The sequence below is a fragment of the Equus quagga genome, chromosome 12 (genome assembly GCF_021613505.1).
Source record: "Equus quagga isolate Etosha38 chromosome 12, UCLA_HA_Equagga_1.0, whole genome shotgun sequence".
Lineage (NCBI taxonomy): Eukaryota > Metazoa > Chordata > Mammalia > Perissodactyla > Equidae > Equus > Equus quagga.
This window is the reverse complement of record NC_060278.1, coordinates 84,843,721-84,862,758: the sequence shown is the minus strand read 5'-3', so window position 1 is coordinate 84,862,758 and position 19,038 is coordinate 84,843,721. Positions and strand designations below refer to the sequence as shown.

Below are 19,038 nucleotides of genomic sequence, written 5' to 3'. Positions count from 1 at the left end.
TCAGCCATGATGGAGTCTTATATAATGTATTATAATCATGGTAATAACTATCTCATCAAATTCACAGACTCCACCCACACTCAAGGAGAGAATTATATGAGGTGTGCACACCAGGGGTAGGAATCTTAGAATTCTGCCTCCTACACTGTTTTACCTCTCAAAGAGCCAGTGGAAGGGGAAAGAGGATACTGCTTTACAAAACTGGCAGAAGTAAGCCCCCTACACAAGCAAGTGAAATTTTATCCCATTCTTCCATTCAAGCCCCTCCAATCCCCCCAGCACTAGTCAGCATCCTAATCTCTTCAGATTATATCTTTCATACTCTCTCACGTTTTCAGTTCCATTTTCTATATGTTTATTCAGTTGCTCCAGAGTCTTTGGTTGAAAAACTTTTTGCTTCCTAACTAAATTGCATTAGCTTTTCTGTCAAAATTCAATTGACTATGTATATGTGGGTCTATCTTTAGACTCCGTTTTGTTCTATTTACTTGTCCACTTTGATGTCACTACCACACTGTCTTAATTACTGTAGCTTTCTAGTTAACCTTGAAATCAGGTAGCATAAGTCCTCCAACTTTGTTTCAAGATTGTCTTTGCAATTTGAAGTCCTTTGCCCTTCAATACAAATTTTAGAATCAGCTTGCTAATTTCTGCAAAAAAAAGGCATGTTGGGATGTTTATTGGGATTTTATTGAATCTATAGATCATTTTGGGAAGAAGTGACATCATAAAGTACTGTCTTCCAATCCATGCATATGGTCTATCTCTTCATTAATTTAAGTCTTCTTTCCCTTTCCGCAGTGTTTTCTAGTTTTCAGAATGGAAGTCGTGAACGTTTTTTATTTATTCATAGGTATGTGATTTTGTGATTCTATTGCAAATAGTAGTCTTTAAGTTTCATTTTCCAATTATTTGATGATAGTGTATTGTGGTAGGCACAATAATCCTCCCCCAAAAGATGTCCATGTCCTGATACCCAGGACCTGTAAATATGTATCTGTAGGTGAGGAAGACAATTCCTCTACCCTCTAGGTCCTTCTGGCTGGCCTAAGAATTAAATTGATAGAGACAGAATAACAGGAGAAAATCAAACAAAGCTTTCTAACATGTATACACGGGGAAAAATCCAGGAAAAGTGGGTAACTCACCAGGATGGCTGACGTCGCCACCTTAAATACCATCTTCAGCTAAAGGCAAAGGAAGATTTTGGGGGTGAGGGGAGTCAGTTATGGGAGTTTACCAGAAAAGCACAGTAAACAAGAGTAAGGTTACTATGCCGATCTAAGTCCTTGCCTTCGGCATTGATAACAGTTTCTAGAGATAAGGTCATCCCCCTCTTCCAGGTACAGAGAGAGAGAGATCTTTACAAATGGAGATTTCCCTTACAAATGTAAATGTCTCTTACAAAGGGTAACTTCTACTTGGTTTTCAGAGCTTTTCCCAAGTCTGCAGCTTTTTAAAAAAATAACCAGCCAAAAATAATCCTCATGCCAAAGAGACCTATGTTGAGGTGGCCAATTCTGCTTCCCTACACTACATTACGTGGTAAAGGGAAATTAAGGTTGAAGATGGACTTAAGGTTGCTAATCAACTGACTTTAAAACAGAGAGGTTATCCTGGTGGATTATCTGGTGGGCCCACTCGCTTTTTGTTGTGGGAAGGAATTAAAGAAATGGAGGTGCCATCCATGGGAGATGGAGCACGGGATAAGAAGCAGGTTGGGGTTGGGGGATCTGGGGTCTAAAGTAATTCATTTCCCTTCTTTGAGTCTCATTTTTCACTCTTAAGATGGGGGAGTTGGCCTGTGCACTCCTAGAAGGCAGGGGCTTGTCTGACTCACCTCTGTGTCCGAATTGGCTAGCACTGTGCTCAGCTAGGAAAAGGCACTAATTAGCGTTTTTTGGATGGATGGATTATGAATGAATGGATGGGTAGGGAACCGGAAGTAAGGAATGAATAGATCTCTAAGAGCTTTTCCAAGTCAGGAAATCCGAAATTCTGAGCTTTCCCCGGGATCACAGAAATCGCTGAGTACAGCTCAGAATCCTAGAGTTTCGTAAATTTCCCGCCAGCGAGCCAGAGTCCGCGGACTCGCGCAGACTCCGGCGGCGCGCGGCACACTGGGACTTGTAGTCTTTTCTATGAATTCATCATTTTCTTCCTGAAATTCCTCCGCAAGTACCCCCAAACTTCTGAATCCCTCCGCGGCTCCCCTCCCTCTCTCTAAGGACGATAAAAACATCTGGATCCGGTGGCATGCCTACCTTCGGTCGCGACATGACACGATTCCCCAGGGCCAGATCCAAACCGCCACGGCACCCCGCGCGAGACTGTGCGTCCCGTTGCCAGGGCGACGGAGGGGCGCCCGGATCCGCAGTTCTGATTGGATGAGCCAGGAGCACCTCTCGGCGCAGGACGCAGGCTCAGGAGAGACCCCAGCCGCGGTAAACTTTTGCGAGGGGTGCTGGCGCAGACTCTTCTACTGCCTCAGCCTCCCTTCCCAGCCCCACAGCTTCGCGGCCCTGGGGCACACCCGGCGAGAGACTGGCTGCCGCCTTGGGCGTCTACTGCCCAGGGCCTCTTCGAGCTGCATTTCGCTTAACGTAAGAGCGCTGAGTCTGAAAAGTTGTCAGCTTTCGGTAAATACTGTGGTGCTAAGTTTTCCTAATCAGTCCCTCACTAAGTCAGCAGGTCAGTTGGTCAGTTCTGCTCTCTCCCAGCCATGCTGTCTAATTCTTAGGCACCAACTCCATGCCAGGACTCACCTCAACGCCTGCAGCAGCCTCCTGACCAGTGTACTCGTGCCCACTCTCGCCCTATCCATTCCAATTCATTCTCCGCACTGCAGTCAAAGAGCTTTAAAACGCAAACCCGATCGTGTCTCTCCTCTGCGCATAACCTGAAGCGGCAAATTCTTCGCCTTTGCACCCTGTGTTGGCTCTCTGTCCTTCCCTGCCTCACTTTCCTCTGGTATATATATATCTATATACCAACCAGAGCTGATTAGAAACTGATCTAAAAAATGAGAAGCTAACTTAAACAAATTTTGTTTTATAGCAACAAAAATATGTTATGTAGGAATAGATCTAACAAAATATATGCAAGACATTTCATTAAACAACAAATTCTTATTAAGCATCTACTTTATGTCATGCCCCATTCTTGACTCTGAGGCTGCAGCAGTAAACCAAACAAACAAGTATCTGCCCTTGTGGAGTTTATATCCTCACAGAGAAAATTACAAGCCATTATTGAAGGACGTTAAAGGGCCTGAATAGATGGAGGGATATACCATGTACGTGAACAGGAAGACGCAGTATCTTAAAGATGTGTATTTCCCAAATCCAGTCAGGATTTTTGAGAGCCCTTGTCAAACCAAAGCAACAAAGCATGTATGTTGGGTCAAGGAGACATTTCTCTGCCTGTCGATTCCCATTATGATGCAGGGAGAGGCAAATATCAATGAATACAATGGGGATCCTAGAAACAGACACAGATGTGTGTGTGCACATGTATGTTAACTTGATGTACAATAGGGGGACATCATAAATCAGTGGGGCAAGGATGGAGGACTCAGTAAATGACACTGAGAAACTGGCTTTCCACAGGAGTGAAAAACAGATGCCTAATTCAAGTGGTTTGAAGAATAAATACGGCAAACAACTATTTCAGACTATTAGAAATATATATGTATATATATATAATATTTTTATGATCTCATGATGGGGAAAGGTTTCTTAATAAAGCACAACTCATAAAGGAAAAAATTGATCTGTGACTCTCTTAAAATTTAAACTGTCACGTAACAAAAGGCATTGCATATTCAATTAAAAGACAAGCTGCAGACTAGGAGGAAATATCTGCAACATATTTAACAAAGGACTAGTACACAAAGAACTCCTACAAACCATTAAGAAAAAGACTCCCCCTCCACCTGCAAAAGAAAAAGAAGTGGACTAAAGATATGAATAGAGAACTTCCGGCAGAAGAAACTGAAATAGCCAATCAACAATTGAGATATGTAAATCAAAACAATTACAAGATAGGATTTTAAATCCATCAGTTAGATAAAAATAAAAATATATATCAATGCCAAGTGTTTGTAAGCATGTTGGGAACCTTTATACGCTGCTGGTACCCTCACACTTTGAAAGGCAATTTGGCAACCTCTTGTAAAGTAGAAAAAGCACACACTTTACAAGCCATTGATAGCACTTCTGGACATGTATTCTATAGGCTCTCTGATCACAACTGCACAACCTATGGGCTGCCTTTCACTTTGCAGCTAATGTGCAAGGTGACAACTTTCCCTGAAGAAATTCTCACACTTGTGCATAGGTCATGTGTGTAAGGATGTTCTTTGCAACATTCTTTACAATAGTGGAAAATATTAGAAATGATCTAAATGTCCACTAGTAGAGTGATGGATGAAGAAAATGGGATATACTCTAATAACAAAATCCTATACAATGATGAAAATGAATGATCCAGATCTTTATCAACATGTAAATATCCCCAAAACCTGTTGAGTCAATAAAAGAAACTTGTGGAATGATAAATATTTTTTAAAAGTTACAATTTATGTTAGTTATAAACATACATATAAAATGATATTCTGTATACTTAAGGGTATATAGATATTAAAAGTTTAAAAACACAGGGAAAGATACACGCCAAACTCATGATAGTAGTTGCCTCTGGGAATAGAGTAAAGGAAGAAGGGAGAGGAGAGGGAATTTTGACAACTTCAAGTTTATTTGGAATATTTTGTTTTATTTAAAGAACACAGTTGAAGTAAATAAGTCAAAGTATTGTTATCTGGATTTGTTTTTTTGGTTTTGTTTTGTTTTGTTTTTTCTAAATGAAAAACACACAAGCCATAGCAATAAAAAAAAAAAAAAATCAGTGCTATGACAGGAAGTTTAGGATGCTTTGGGGATGTGTAACAGTGGAGTCTAACCAACTCGAACTGGGGTCAGCAAAGACTTCCTGAGGAAATGGGAGTTAGTCTGGTAAAGGGGATGGGAAGAGCATTCCAGGCAGAAGGAATGGCATGTGCAAAATTGGATGTCAGAGAGTGAAGCATGTTTGAGGAGGTGAACGCAGATCAGTGACCAGGAAAGAGTAGAGAAGAGTTTCTGTTTGTTTCCTTTTTTACAGATATGCAAACAGAGCCCTAGTGAGGGGAATAGAACCCAGGCCTCCTCACTCCCTGTCAGTTGCTTCATGATAATAATAATGCCCGTGATAATAATGATGATGTCCTGTGTGCCAGTCTCTCTACTAGGAACTTTAAATACGTCCTCTCATATCATCTTACTACAGACCTATTGGGGGTTTTTCTTCCCCATTTTACAGACGATGAAACTGAGGCCTATAGAAGTTAAGAAATTTGCTCAAGTTCACAGTGGCAGAAGCCGGATCCCACAAGGCCTTGTGTGCTATTCTGAGCAGGCTGGACTTTTTCCTAAGGGCACTGGTGAACGTATTAGGTTCCTATTGCTGCTGTAATTACCACAAACGGGGTGACTTACAACGACGCAAATGTATTCGCTTGCCGTTCTTGAGGTCAGAAGTCTGCAATGGGTCTCACGAGGCTGAAAGTAAGGCGTCAGCAGGGCTGGGTCCTTCTGGAGGCTCCAGGAGAGAATGTTTCTTTGCTTTTCCACCTGCGTTCCTGGCTCATGGCCCCCTTCCACCTTCAAAGTCAGCAATCGTATGTCTCCGACGCCTGCTTCTGTCATCACAGCCCCTCTGACTGACTCTCCAACCTCCCTCTTTCACTTACAAGGACCCTTGTGATTACAGTGGGCCCACCTGAATAATCCTGGATACTCCCCCCAACTCACAGCCAGCTGATTACCAACTTCAGTTCAACGTGTAACCTAATTCCCCCTTCCATGTGATGTAACATCTTCAGGATCTCCAGGAACTACAGCACGGACCATTTTTGGTGGGGGGACCATAATTCTGCCTACCACGATGAACCACTGAAGGGTTTTAAGTAAGGGAACGACAAGGTGAGACCTGCATCTTAGCATCTTTATATTGCTGGTTTTGTAAAGAAAGTCACTTCATGATTTATTTAAGGCTGATTGGGCTTTGCAACAACTAACACTTTAGAGGTTGAACAGTACATAGATATTAAACGTGTTAAATCTAATAACTACATGTTTCGGGGTTTTTTCAGGATTTTTAACCTGATGGAGCTCTTCTGCACGATTGGACTATCCCCCCAACAACCAAGTATGGGCATAAGGACTATAATAATTGCCCCTTTATGGATGTGGAAACAGACCCTGGTCACTGCCCAGGTTCACAGAGCTGCCAACGCAGAGCCCTGAGGAGGAATTAGTCTTCAGGCTCATTTATCTGGATTTCTTTATGCCATCCATGGGGTGGGGCATTCTGGGAAACTCAAGTGGGCCGTCAGCACATCTTGGGTGCAGTTGTTCGTGTATGACTTGGTGCCCCATAAACATTTGTTGAATGGGTGCATAACCCTGCTTTCACTTCTGTGGCACAGACAGTGATTTTCAAGGCAGGAAAACTGGGAATCATCCTAGAATTTCTTCCTTTCCCCCAGCTCCAATCTATTTGCAAATTCTGTCAGCTGCACCACCAAAACATTAACAGACACTGAGTCCATCCCCTTCTTCCCAGCTTCTCGGCTCCCCCTCCGTCCCAGGGCCTGTCATCTCTCACCTGGGCCACCACAGTGACCTCTTCACTCGCCTCGCTGCTTTGCCTCTCTAATCCACACTCCAGGTAGGGGCCAAAGTGATCGACTTCAAATGTAAATCAGATGCCATGGCCTCCCTGGTTGAATTTCTCATTGGCTTTCCATCATACGGAGAAGGAAACCCTAAACCTCTAATCGTGGTCATATGAGGTCCTGCATGCTTGTCTTCTCTTTGGCTTCATTCTCACCACCTCCCCTGGGCTCCCTCCCTCCAGTCCCACTGGCACCTCCCAAATGCCAAGCTTTTCTCACCAAAGGGCCCTTGCCCATGCTGTTCCTTCTACTGGAAAACTCTCCACTCCTTAAATAGCTGGGTCTCTCTTATAGGTCAGATATCAGCTGGAATATCACCTATTTGGAGAGGTTCTTCCTGCCTCCCCTTTTGTTCCCTTCACAGAAAATCATGACCATTTGTAAATACTTTGTCTGTTTTCTTATTGCATTTGCCTTCCCTCCTAGACTTGAGATGTCCAATATGAAGCTACCAGCCACACATGGCTGTTAAGCATTTGACACGTGGCTAGTCTGAACTGAGATGTGCTCAAAGTGTAAAATGCGCACTGGATTTTAAAGTCTTCATACAATAAAAAGCATGTAAGATATGTCGATAATTTTTAAATAATGGCTACATGTTGAAGTGATAATATTTTGGATATATTGGGTTAAATAAAAACATTTTTAACCACCTGTTTCTACTTTTTTAATATGGCGACTAGAAAATTTAAAATTACACGTGTGGCTCACACTATATTTCTCTTGGGCTGTGCTGGTCTAGAGTGTTAGCCGATGAAGGGAGGCAGCGTCTCCGCCTTACCCACCTGTGTTCTAGTACCTGCTGTATAGTGGGTGCTTAGCAAGTGTTTATTGAATAATTTGTTTTTTATGAGAACCCTGGGCGCAGAGAGAGCTGAGTCAGGTAGCCCCATGCACGCTGTGAATTTGAGGAAGAAACACGGGACAGTTTTATTTTTCTCCAGTCACTGCATCTCAAACAGATTCTGCCGACTTTCTATCCTGCTCTGTGCCGCCATCGTCTCACAGCCGGCGATGAAGAGGGGCAGGTGATAGCTGGTTCAGCTGCTTCGATCTCAGTCCCCGTGGAGGTGTCTGGTCTCAATTATTTTACACTCTTCACCTTTGGTCCTAGTAGCCAGGAAGGGCTTCACCTCAACACACAGAGACACACAGGATAGCTGGGACCCCAAGGGGACTTGCCCAGGCTCGCCCAGCAGGTCAGAGGGGAATGAGGCCTGGAACCTTGGTCTCCAGACTCACCTTCCAGGACTGTTGCCTCTAACTACATCCTGTTGTAGTCTCCTTTACTCAAGGGACCCAGGTGACACTAACTCTCCCTCAGCTCCCTCTCCTCATATTTACCTCTGCTTTCTTGGGGCCTCTCGGGGCAGTTATGCCTGGTCCCAGCAGAGCTGACCCAGATGGCACCATCCTCATAGAGGCCAAAGTGGATGGGAGGATGGATGGATGGATGGATGGGTGGGTGGATGGATGGACCAGTGAAGGATGGGAGGACAGATGGCTGCATGAGCGGCAAAGGAGAATGGTTGGCTGGTAGGATACCTGCTTGGGGGGCGGGGCAGGAGAGGAAATGTACAGAAGGAAGGAATTACCCACTTTTCTCGTCTCAAACAGAACATGAAAATCAGAGGACCCATAGCGGTCAAAGGCCAACCCCCACCACGTTTCTGCTAGAAAACTGAGGCCAGAGGAGCTGGGTGCTTTGCCCCAGGGCCCGCGGGAAGGTCCAGGCAGAGCCGGAACTGAGACCGGAGTCTCCGAGCCCAGGCTGGGGGCTCTTTCCATCCCCCACCCCCGCCCCGCCCGCGCCTGACAGTGCCAGGGTGGGGGGAGCGCCCCCGCCCCCACCTCCGGAGGTGGCGGCCCCACGCGGCCCCAACAAGCTGCCGTTGTCCCGCGGGCCCTGGGCCCGGCACACTGGGGCTTTGTCCAGCCCCCCGCCGCGACCCACGAAGGGGGGGGGCCCACATGACCGAGGGGGTAGGAGGAGCCTGCGGCGGCGGTGGCGGCGGCAGCGGCAGCGGCGGCTTCACCATCGTTTCCCTCGCAGGCCGGGGGTCGGCGGGCGGTGGCGGCGGCGGCGGCCGGGCAGGGCTGGGCGGGGCCGCGGACGCCGGGCCCCCTGCTCCCCGCCAGGCTGCAGGCGCCGGGCCTGGGCCATCAGGGCAGCTGTGACCCGAGCGCGCTCCGGGCGGCGAGCTGGGGGTGCGCCCGGACCCCCGCCCCCGGGATCATGGGGAATGGCATGACCAAGGTAGGGGGGCGGGGACCGCGCAGCCCGCCCTGGCCGCCCCCGCCCCGGCGCGGCGCCCGCTCCGACCCGGTCGCTCTGCCCGGCTCTGACCTTCTGGCTCCGGCTGAGTCTCTGTATCTCTCTCTGTGTCTCTCTGGGGCTGTCTCGTCTCTCTCTGGCTCCGTATCTCTGTGTCTCTGTCTCCCTGTGCCTCCCTCTCTCTGCTTGTTTCTGTCACTCTGTATTTCTTGCTGTGTCTTCCTGTGGCTCTCTGTCACTCCCACTCTCGCTGAGTCCCTATCTCTGTCTACATGTGTCTCTGTCTCGCTTGTCTCTGACTCCTTGGAGTCTCTCTGCTGCCGTTTCTCTATCCTTTCCCCTCTTCCGGCCTTCCCACTCCTTCCTCCTCTGCATTCCCGGCCACCCCTCCTGGCCAGTCCGCCTCTCCCCTTGCCCCCTCCTCTGTGCTCCTCCTACCTTCCCCCCATAGGTCTCTCTGCCCTCCCTCCTCTCTCCTCTCACCCCTACCCAAGCTGACCTCCCTTGGTGCCCCCCTTCTACCCTCCCCAGACCCCTCTCACAGAGAGTCTGGGCCCGCGGGAGAGAGGAGATTGCTCCCTGACTCCTGAGGTCCAGACACCCTTCATGGGACGGAGAGGGGCTGCGGGACCCCAGCCACTGGGTGGGAGGGTGTGCAGCCCCCGCCCCGCTGAGCCTGGCTGTCTCTCCCGCAGGTTCTTCCTGGACTCTACCTCGGAAACTTCATCGGTGAGCACTGCCCACTCCATCCCCAGGCCATGGCACTCTGCCTGTCCCAGGCCTGTGTCCACCATCCACACTCTGGCCCACGCACCTTGGACACGCTCAGGAATGGGGCTGGGGCCAGGGGAGCAATGCCAAGCTGGGAGGGGGAGAGAGCTCATGAGGACTAAGGGCCACGTGGGCCCTGCAGTGTCCCCAGTGCAAAGGGCTAAGAGCCCTAGCCACTGGGCAAGTCTGCACCTGCTCCGAGCCTCAGCACAAGGCCCACCCACCTCGAAGGGTTCTTCCGGCACTGAGGCTCGGGGTGGGGAGTCTGTTTGGAGGTGTTGCTTCTGGCTGGGAAGCCTCCCCCGCCCCTCCCCCCACCCCGCCACCTCCTCCTCAGAGGTAGAAGTTTCTACCTCAGAAACTTCATTGGTGAGCACTGCCCACTCTGTCCCGAGGCTATGGCCCCGTCCTGTCCCAGGCCTGTGCTAAGAGATGGACTGCTCTGGGGCTTGGCGGACCCGAGGTAGGAAAAGTCACTTCCATCTGCGGAGTCAAAGAAAGCTTCAGAGAGGGAGGGGCGTCTGAACCGGGGCAGGGCCTTCCCCATCCCCCACTTCCCCACTGGGCTCAGGTGCTCCTCTCCGGTAAACCCTGGTCCCTTCATCCCTGGGAGCTACCTCAGCAGTCGACGCCGCTTGATTTCTCAGTATTTGGCTCAGTAAAGTTGGAATCCTCTTTAAGTGTGTAGCCCCATGAGGACAGGGGCCAGGAAGTTGACCCTATACCTCCGTGCCAGTCAAGGCCGCACATGGTAACACTCAGTGAATGTGCTGAATGAGGAAGTGGACGTATGGAGATAGAGGGGATGTGTGTCATCTACTCTGACAGTGAAAGGTCTGCAGATGGAGATCCAGCCCCTAGAGATGACCACTGATGGCAACGGGCAGTATATCCCTGGGTCAGCTTCACAGATCTTTGCGGATACAGATAGAATATTTAAAACAAAAATGGAAACCTCTTCTGCATGCTGTTCGGTAACCTGTTTCCTATTTAATAATATATTGTGACATCCTTGCACCTCAGCACATAAGAGAACATTTTAGTGGCTGCACAGTGTTCAAGTATGAATCTATCATTATTTGTCCAATCCCTTTTTGATGGACATTTAGGGTGTTCCCATTTTTAACTGTTTCTGAGGTGTTTACTGTTACAAGCAGTGCTGCAGAGAACATCGTCCACTACACACAGCTTTCTCTGTGAGCGAACCCTTCTGTAGACCAGATTCCTAGAAGTAGAATTGCCGGGTCAAGGATATGCCAGGAAAGCGTGTTTGCAATGGAAAGAACAGAATGGGCAAGGCCAGGGAGATGTTGAGCTGTTACTTGTGGGCGCCCCGGTGGCAAGACTGAAGCCTAGGGGTGTGGTGGGACCTGTCATGCCAGAGCAGGAGGTGATGAAAGAGTGGGGAGCTGGCGGAGGATGGGCCAAGGTGGAGAGAGAAAGGTGAGGAGGAGAGCTGGGCAGCGAGCTCCCGCCTCACTTGGCCGTCAGGAACATGTCAGTCACACCTGCGGGATTGGCTTAAGCATCCTGTTTCTTTCAGATGCCAAAGACCCGGATCAGCTGGGCCGGAATAAGATCACACACATCATCTCCATCCATGAGTCACCCCAGCCTCTGCTGCAGGTAGTCCTTCCCCCCATGCCAGGGCTGCGCATAGGTGGGGAGGGGGCTTCAGACCCCCACAGCACTCCTTTATCAAGTACCTGTCATGTGCCAGGTCCTATACTGCCTTCCTGACCCATACAAACTCCTTCAATTAAAAACTGGCCTGTTTTACGTTATCATCCCTATTTGATCCCTATTTGGCAACTGAGGCCCAGAGAGGTAACGTTTAACTTGCCTAAGGTCAGGAAGTTAAGGAGCTGGAATTTTAACACAGGCCATCTGGCCCTAGCGGGCTCACACTGAACCATAAAGAGGCCCCCACAAGGGCTTCCCATTGCCCAACTGAATAAATGACTCCAAATGGATGATTCTGGGCTCTGTGTCTTGCTGTGTGACCTAGGGCTTGTGACTTCACCTCTCTGGGCCTCCGATCCCTCTGCCTCCAGAGGGGCAGCCCCCAGGGGGCTATTGTGAGGATGCAAAGGGGCTGCAGGTAGGGAAGATGCTTTTCACACTGTAAAGCCTGGCCCCTGCTGGAAGAGTTGGTGCTGGTATTGTTGAGTCCTGGAAAAGAGGGAGTGAGGGGGTTATGACTCAGAGGAGGAACGTAGGAAATCCAGACCTCATGTACTGGAGTCAGGAGGCCCACGTTCACAGCTTCACTACTTATTCTCTCTGTAACCTTGGGCACAGGACTTCACCTTTCTGAGCCTCAGTTGCCTGATCTGTAAAGGGGAATTTTATAACAGTACCAACCTCACTGAGTTGTTGAGAGTCACATATTAGGTACTCAATAAATTACAGCTGCTATAATAACAAAGTTAATCATATTCTTATCCCTTAAACAGAGCGCCTTCCTCCTTATCTGTTAGAGTTTGTGTCACTTGATGAAAGGAAAGAACTGTGGGACAGGCTCTGGAGATCTGAGATCCAGAACAGGTTCTGTCACAGATTTGCTGTGTGACCTTGGACAGGGTCCTTCCCCTCTCTGGGCCTTAGTTTCCCCGTGAGTCAGATTTGAGTGTCTCTATGAACCACCTCCAATAATCTGTGATTCTCAGTGTGTTTCAAAGAAGAAATTTCCAGATCAATGGAGTCTGATTTTGCTGCCCAGGGCAGGCTTGTTCTGGAGTATTTGGAGTACGCAGTCATGCCTACTCCAGATTGCATGGGGAAGGTTGTCAAGTTATGAGTGTATTTACTAATGAAATGACTGCTTGCAAAACGAGTCCCTGCTCTAACAGGCCTGCCCTCTGCTCACAAGCACTCGCCCTCCTCATCCCCATCCATCAGTGAATTTACCAGTCAGTTTGATAATGCCCTGCAAACCCAAGGCCAAATGTGTTGCAAAGTGAAATTGCAAACCTTGCAAAAGATGCAGGATTGCGTGCCCTTGGGCAGTGAGTGAGAGAAGGGCTGGAGTCACACAAAGCCATTAACCAATGAGGACCTGGCCGGGGGTCCCTTAGCCACTGGATGGGGGGGGGGGGGGCCGGGACAGACACTGGAAAAGAGCCCTTTGAATATCAAAGGATTAAGAGAAGTCCTTGAGAAAAGTGATTCTTGGGGCAGTGGGCAGAAATCCTCTTGATTCTCTTGTGTGACAGTTAAGCATAAAGTGAAGGATGTTGTAGAAAGTTTGTTGGAGAAATTACTGACAATTCATTCCTTGATTATTTTAATAATTAGCGTATAGTTTTATAACCACAATTCATGAACTCTAAACTTATGTTCATAGTTTTTGTTTCTTTTCAAGATGATAAAAGCTGCTTTGCCCTTCTTACAGTATGATTTTTGTAATCCTCATTTGGAGGGGAGCCACTTTAAGTGGCCCTTTCCCGGCTATTAAATAAAAGGTCCCTGGATCCTTTTTATCAAGTCCTCGTGCTCAAGTCACCTATGGGTTTAGGATTCCATCCCCTCAGAAGATTCTGGAACCACAGATGGTCAGAGCTGGGAGACACTAGGAGATGGTGTCTACTGTCTTGGGACAGAGAGGATGACAGTGGTCCGGAGAGGGGCAGGAACTGGCGTTGGGTCATGAGGTGCTTGGGCAGCCCAGGCTTGGGTAAGGGGGTACAGGCAAGGGTCCCCCCACTGCCCATGCGTGTTTTTTATTTTCAGGACATAACATACCTTCGCATCCCGGTGGCCGACACCCCTGAGGTACCCATGTAAGTTCCCCTAGACGGACTGACAGATGGACAGACAGCTACTTCCTATGGTGGCGGTAGGGAGAGTGGGAGGTGGTCGGAGGGAGGACAAAGAGGACTCTGTCCTAAGATCCCAGCACAGGTGGCCACCCAGACCCAGGCCTGACGCGGTCTCAGTCATGCCCTTGCCTATGCCCCTGGCCAAGAGTCTTAACCTCCCAGAATTAATGGAGAACAGATCTGATGCCCCAAAGGATTTGAAAGGGTTAGGCTCAGCCTGTTCCTGGCCTTGGAGTTGAGACATCTGGGTTCTTGCCAGGCTTTGCCATTTACTTGCTGTGTGACCTTGGAAAAATCGCTTCCCCTCCCCGAGAGGGAAATAGGGGTGCGATCAGCATCAAGGAGGCTTTCAAAGATCAGATAGCACAGACGGAGAGTCGCAGACAGGGCCTGGAGTGTAATGGGGGCTCAGAAAGCAGGACTTTTGTTCATGTTATTAGCAGCAGTCCCTCTCAGCCTGGGAAGGACCCAGACAAGACACTCCTGCCCCTTGGGAGTCTTGCTCCTGGCCTCGTGCTGACCACCATTGTCCCCAGGTGCTCTGATTGCAGAGCCCAGAGGAGTGGGACTCCTGTGTCTCCTCCCTCCCATTTCCTTCAAAGGTCAAGATAAACCACCCATGAAAATAGAATCCACAGGGCCCGCTGGAGAGGTGCTCCTGCCTGTGGTAGGATTTGCCATTATTGGACCTCCTACTGCCTGAAACGCCCCCTTATTGCTTTACACACACCCCGCCCCGCCCCGTGGGATAGTACAGGCCCCTGCTCACTGTATGTGCTAGCTGACCGGAGGACCCCGGGGCGCTTTGTCTCTTGCCATCCCATAAATGGGGAAGGGGGCAACTCCTAGGAGACCTGCCCCCCAGCGCTGCCCACCCTCTTGCTTTCTTCTCCAGCAAGAAGCACTTCAAAGAATGTATCAACTTCATCCACTGTTGCCGCCTCAGTGGGGGGAACTGCCTTGTGCACTGGTGAGTTAAGAGGGGCCTGGGGGGAGAGGAAGGAAGTCCCGAACACACACTCATCCTCTGGGGAAGGAGGAGCCTGTGACAGATCTTCTGCAGCCCATCACAATGCCTGACAGTCCACCATTCGTCTGACAGAGGCCGATCAGGGGCTCAGATCAGGGCCCTATCCCTTCCCCGCTGTGTGGCCATGGCCATGGCTGTTTCTCCCTGAGATTCCATTTCCTCATCTGTAGAATGGGGAGAAGAATGCTGACCTGACAGGCTATTGGCAGGACTAGGTGAAGTCACGCAGGTAGACCAGCACCCTCCAATAGTCCTCTCCTCCCCTCCAGGCCTTTGAGGCGATAGTGCAGGGTGGTGGGGAACCCCAGGCTGGGAGGCAGGACCCCTGACTCTTCCCAGGGGCCCCTGGCCCAGTTGATGTCATTCATTCCGTAACTTCTCACTGAGAACCCAGCCTATGCCCGGCTCAGGGCGGCTCTGCTGGAGCCCCAGCCATACACTCAGCTCCCTCCTGCCTCGTCTCTCCCCCTCTCTCCCTCTTTCCCTTGCTCCAGCTGCACTGGCCGTCTCCCTGTTCTTCACATCCACCAGGCTCCCACCTTATATCTTCCTACCTGCAGCGCAGAATCCCCATCTTTCAGGACTCAGCTTGATGTCACTTCCTTGGGAACCCCTTCCCTCATCCTCCCCATCCCTGCCCTCCTGCCGCTAGATTAATACCTCTTCCTGTACCATCTCCTAGGCCTGACTCATCTTCAAAGCAGTTAGCACCACCTGAAATTGTTTCCCTGGTTAGTGTCTGTCTCCCCTACCACCCTGGAAGCCCCGGAATGGCAGAGACCATGTCTGTTTTATTCCCCCCTCTATCCCCAGTATCTGAAAAATAACAGATGATCAAGAAATGTTTGTTGAGTGAATGCATGAAATGATGTTTCACTCAGGCCTTTAATGTGGGAGAATGCTTGGGGGATTCTCCAGGCAGAGGGAACAGCATGGGTAAAGGCCTGGAGGTGGAAAGACAGGTCCTGGCAGGTTCCTTGTGGTTGGAGCTCAAGAGGCAAGAGGTGGGGATGGGGTGCTTGGTGGGCACAGAGGAGATTGGGCCTTACCTGAAGCCCGGGGGTGGGGGGCCTCCCAGCTTTGCAGGCATCTCCCGCAGCACCACCATCGTGACGGCGTATGTGATGACGGTGACAGGGCTCGGCTGGCGGGACGTGCTTGAAGCCATCAAGGCCACTCGGCCCATCGCCAACCCCAACCCAGGCTTTAGGCAGCAGCTTGAAGAGTTTGGCTGGGGCAATTCCGGGAAGGTAGGGGCTGGGGCGGGGCTGGGGTGGGGTGGGAAACTCTTCGCCCACTTGAGCCGAGCACCGACTGGACAGAATTCGGCCAGTGCTTCAGACTTGGCGGCAGATTTTTCTGGGGTCTCGAACTCGTGGCCCTTGAGCTAATCTAGGTGTATTTGTTTGGCCAGCCAGGTGTTTTCTTTTTTAATTTAGAATTTGAATGCCTTTGAGCTAGACCAGGTCCCAGCACTACCTGTTCTACAAGCCTGGAACCTGAAGGCATTTGAGTTTGGCTCCTCTGGGGAGACCGTCCATCCCCGAGTCCCCGGAGGCCAAAGCAGTTCCGTCTCTTATGCCCGCTGGGCAAACGGCACAGGGAAATGTCAGGAACTGAGGCCTCCCTGGGAAAAAGGGATGAGAGGGAGAGACAGACACAGAGAGAGAGAGAGAGAGGGAGAAGCAACAAGTTCAGGAAGGCTGTCCTCAGGGGGCGGGCTGGTACCCAGACGCCTATCTGCAAGGCTGCCTTAGGAAGGAGGCAGGCGAGGAGGAGGCCCTGCCTGAGTGGAGTTGCTGCGGAGGGAGGGTATAAGGTGGTCCTCACTGTGCAGGTGGGGGTCACTTTAGCAGGTCTGGAAGATGGAGTGTTAAAGGGGAAGGGGATTCAGGGAGAGAGAGGGGACTCATAGGGGAGGCGGGCTCAATGAAGGGGATGGAAACTCAGGAGGGAGGCTAAGGATGCTTAGGAATGGGAGGGGCTTAGCGAGGTGTGGTAAGCTCACAGAAGAGCGGAGGCTGTGAGGATTGGGGACCGGACCGGCCGGCAACCTGGCACCGACCCCCGCCCCGCCTTACGTCCCCACGCCAGCTTCGCCGACAGCTGGAGGAGCGCTTCGGAGAGAGCCCTTTCCGCGACGAGGAGGAGGTGCGCGCGCTGCTGCCGCTGTGCAAACGCTGCCGGCAGGGCTCTGCCAGCTCGGCCGCCTCCCCCGCGCCGCACTCTGCGGCCTCCGAGGGGACCCTGCAGCGCCTGGTGCCGCGGTCGCCCCGGGAAGCCCACCGGCCGCTGCCGCTGCTGGCGCGCGTCAAGCAGACTTTCTCTTGCCTCCCGCGGTGTCTGTCCCGCAAAGGCGGCAAGTGAGGAGCCCGCCCCGTCGTGGCGCCCCTCTTCCTCCCGACTGGTCCCCATCGGGGGCTGTCTGGGACTCCCAAGGCCTCCAGGACGGGCCCAGAGCCTGTGGGAGTCCCGCGGCGGCCTGATCCCTGCCCCTGCCCCCATGCCCGCCTTGCTTGTCTGCGTCTGCAGTCAGTGTGTCCTCCATCTGTGCGTCTCTGCGTCTGGGCCGGCCTGCTGCAGCCACCTGGTGCCTTAGTCCTTGGGCTGGGGGAGGGGGCACCCAGGCCTCCACCCTTCAAGGCGGCAGGAGTGGGAGTGGGTAGGTGGGTGGGGGTTGGATGGGCCTAGAGGATATTAAAGAGACACAGAAGCTGCCTGTCTGAGTGCCTCCCAGTCATTCAGCAGAGGCGGGGCAGCAGGACTGCCAGGGGCCGGGAGCCTGCAGGAAACCAGGACGGGAGGGGGTCTGCCTGCCTCCCTGAACTGCAGTCTGCAGGGCTGAATTCTGAGACTTTACCCTCTTCCCTGACCCCACCTCCATCTCTCCCCAGCCCTGGTCTCCTGAAGAGACCCCTCAGTCCCCCCTTCTCTCTGAACCCCCACCCCCCATCTCTGAGCCCCTCTCGTCCTCCCTGATGCCGCGTTCTCCCCTCCAGCTCCTTCCCCTTTCCTATTGACAAATACTAGCTAGTGAGGTAACTAGTGCCTCCCTGACACCTGACCTTTTACACACATGAGTGCACCTAATCCTCGAGAGGAAACTGAGGTTCAGAGAGGTCAGGGACCTTGCCTGAAGACACACAGATGAAGTAGGGGAGAGTAGATTTGAACCTAGGCAGTCTGAGTCCCATGATGGTTGTTAAGAAGCAGCTCCTTCTGGTCTTGGAGGTTACTGGCAAGGAGGATCCCCTGCCAGCTAGTGGGAATGACCCTTCCCATCCAGAGTTTAAAGGCCAGGGCAGCCACTGAGGAGGGAGGGCCTCAAGGCAGCCCTAGAAAGCAGCAGACTACTCCAAGAATGAAGGGAGGTCATTGGAGCAGACTTTTCCTAAACTGAAATGAACCTGAAGTTGACAGGGGCCTGAACTAGCCATAATCTAATAGCTAGCTGTCTGGGGTTCTTAGTATGCACCAAGCACGTGTTCAGGGCTCGGGGGAGGGGGGGGGATGGCATCGGGGGTTGGGGGAGGATGGATGAAAGAACCTTCACCTGCTGCCCAGCCCCCTACTCTGAATTCACTCAACAGATGTTTGTTGAGCACCTACTGTATGCCAGGCATTGTGCTGGGCCCTGGGGATACAGTTGCCTACATTCTGGTAGGAAAGACACCAGACAAAGAGATAAACAAAAAAATGTCAGGTAATGAGGGAGTGAACCATTTTGCTCTCTCAGGGGAGCATTCCAGGCAGAGGGGACAGTAAGTGAAAAGTCCCTGAGGTAAGATTGTGCATAAAGAGCAAGGTGGCCAGACTCACCAGTGGTCCTCCTGGCTGGTCAGCAGTGCCACCACCATCCACTGGATTTAAAACACCTTTCTATTTCTGCTGGTGTCCCCCCTATTTAAAAGCCTCCACGGCCCCATTGTCGATAGGACAAAACAGAGCACCTTGCTCTGATGTTCCAGGTCCTTCTCACTTCTCCCCTCCTTCTCTCATTACTTTTACCACATTCTGACTCAGCAACGACAACGATAATAGCACACATTTACTGAGCGCTCACTAGGGGCCAGGCAATGTGCTAAACACTGTCCTTGCATCTCATTTAATCCTCAAGCAACCCAATGAGGGGGGCGTTGCTGACAGACCAGGAAACGGAGGTGGTGCCGAAGGTCATCAGCTGAGGGTGGGGGGGGAGGACTGGGATTTGATTCTTGGCCATCTGGCTGTGGACTCCATCCTCTTAATTGCTACACTCTGTCACCTAGAAAAAGGAAGAGATTGTCTGACACACTCAGGACTCCTGCTCAGATACAATTAGGACTCGTATGTAATCATATGAAATGCTTTGTGCCCCATCGGAGGC

General features: G+C 50.9%; 2 protein-coding genes and 1 long non-coding RNA gene across 4 annotated transcripts in view; 1 reads left to right on the top strand and 2 right to left on the bottom strand.

Annotated features, from left to right (window-relative positions):
- The window catches only part of TTLL9 (tubulin tyrosine ligase like 9), a 47,039-nt gene extending 44,720 nt beyond the window's left edge, over positions 1-2,319 (bottom strand). For both annotated transcript variants that reach the window (XM_046678222.1, XM_046678223.1), the window contains exon 1: positions 2,265-2,319. In XM_046678222.1, the coding sequence (XP_046534178.1) occupies positions 2,265-2,279 (15 nt within the window). In that variant the 5' untranslated portion in view covers positions 2,280-2,319. The remainder of the gene's footprint in view (positions 1-2,264) is intronic.
- A 5,389-nt stretch (positions 2,320-7,708) lies between these two features.
- Positions 7,709-9,432, bottom strand: LOC124249222 (uncharacterized). Its single transcript, XR_006891299.1, has 3 exons — positions 9,123-9,432; positions 8,120-8,320; positions 7,709-7,885 (listed from the first exon to the last, which is right to left on the bottom strand). It is a non-coding gene; the product is annotated as an uncharacterized LOC124249222 (long non-coding RNA).
- LOC124249221 (dual specificity protein phosphatase 15) lies at positions 8,948-17,285 on the top strand. Its single transcript, XM_046680113.1, has 7 exons — positions 8,948-9,032; positions 9,746-9,779; positions 11,365-11,447; positions 13,554-13,603; positions 14,538-14,612; positions 15,751-15,922; positions 16,767-17,285. Exons 1-7 carry the CDS (start codon positions 9,012-9,014, stop codon positions 17,037-17,039), a joined length of 708 nt encoding a protein of 235 aa, XP_046536069.1. The 5' UTR covers positions 8,948-9,011; the 3' UTR covers positions 17,040-17,285.
- The last annotated feature ends 1,753 nt before the right edge of the window (positions 17,286-19,038 follow it).

Coding starts and splice junctions, on each gene's coding strand:
- LOC124249221 (XM_046680113.1), top strand. CDS start 9,012: ATGGGGAATGGCATGACCAAG. Junction 9,033..9,745: donor TGGGGAATGGCATGACCAAG/GTAGGGGGGCGG, acceptor TCTCTCCCGCAG/GTTCTTCCTGGACTCTACCT. Junction 15,923..16,766: donor GCTGGGGCAATTCCGGGAAG/GTAGGGGCTGGG, acceptor TCCCCACGCCAG/CTTCGCCGACAGCTGGAGGA.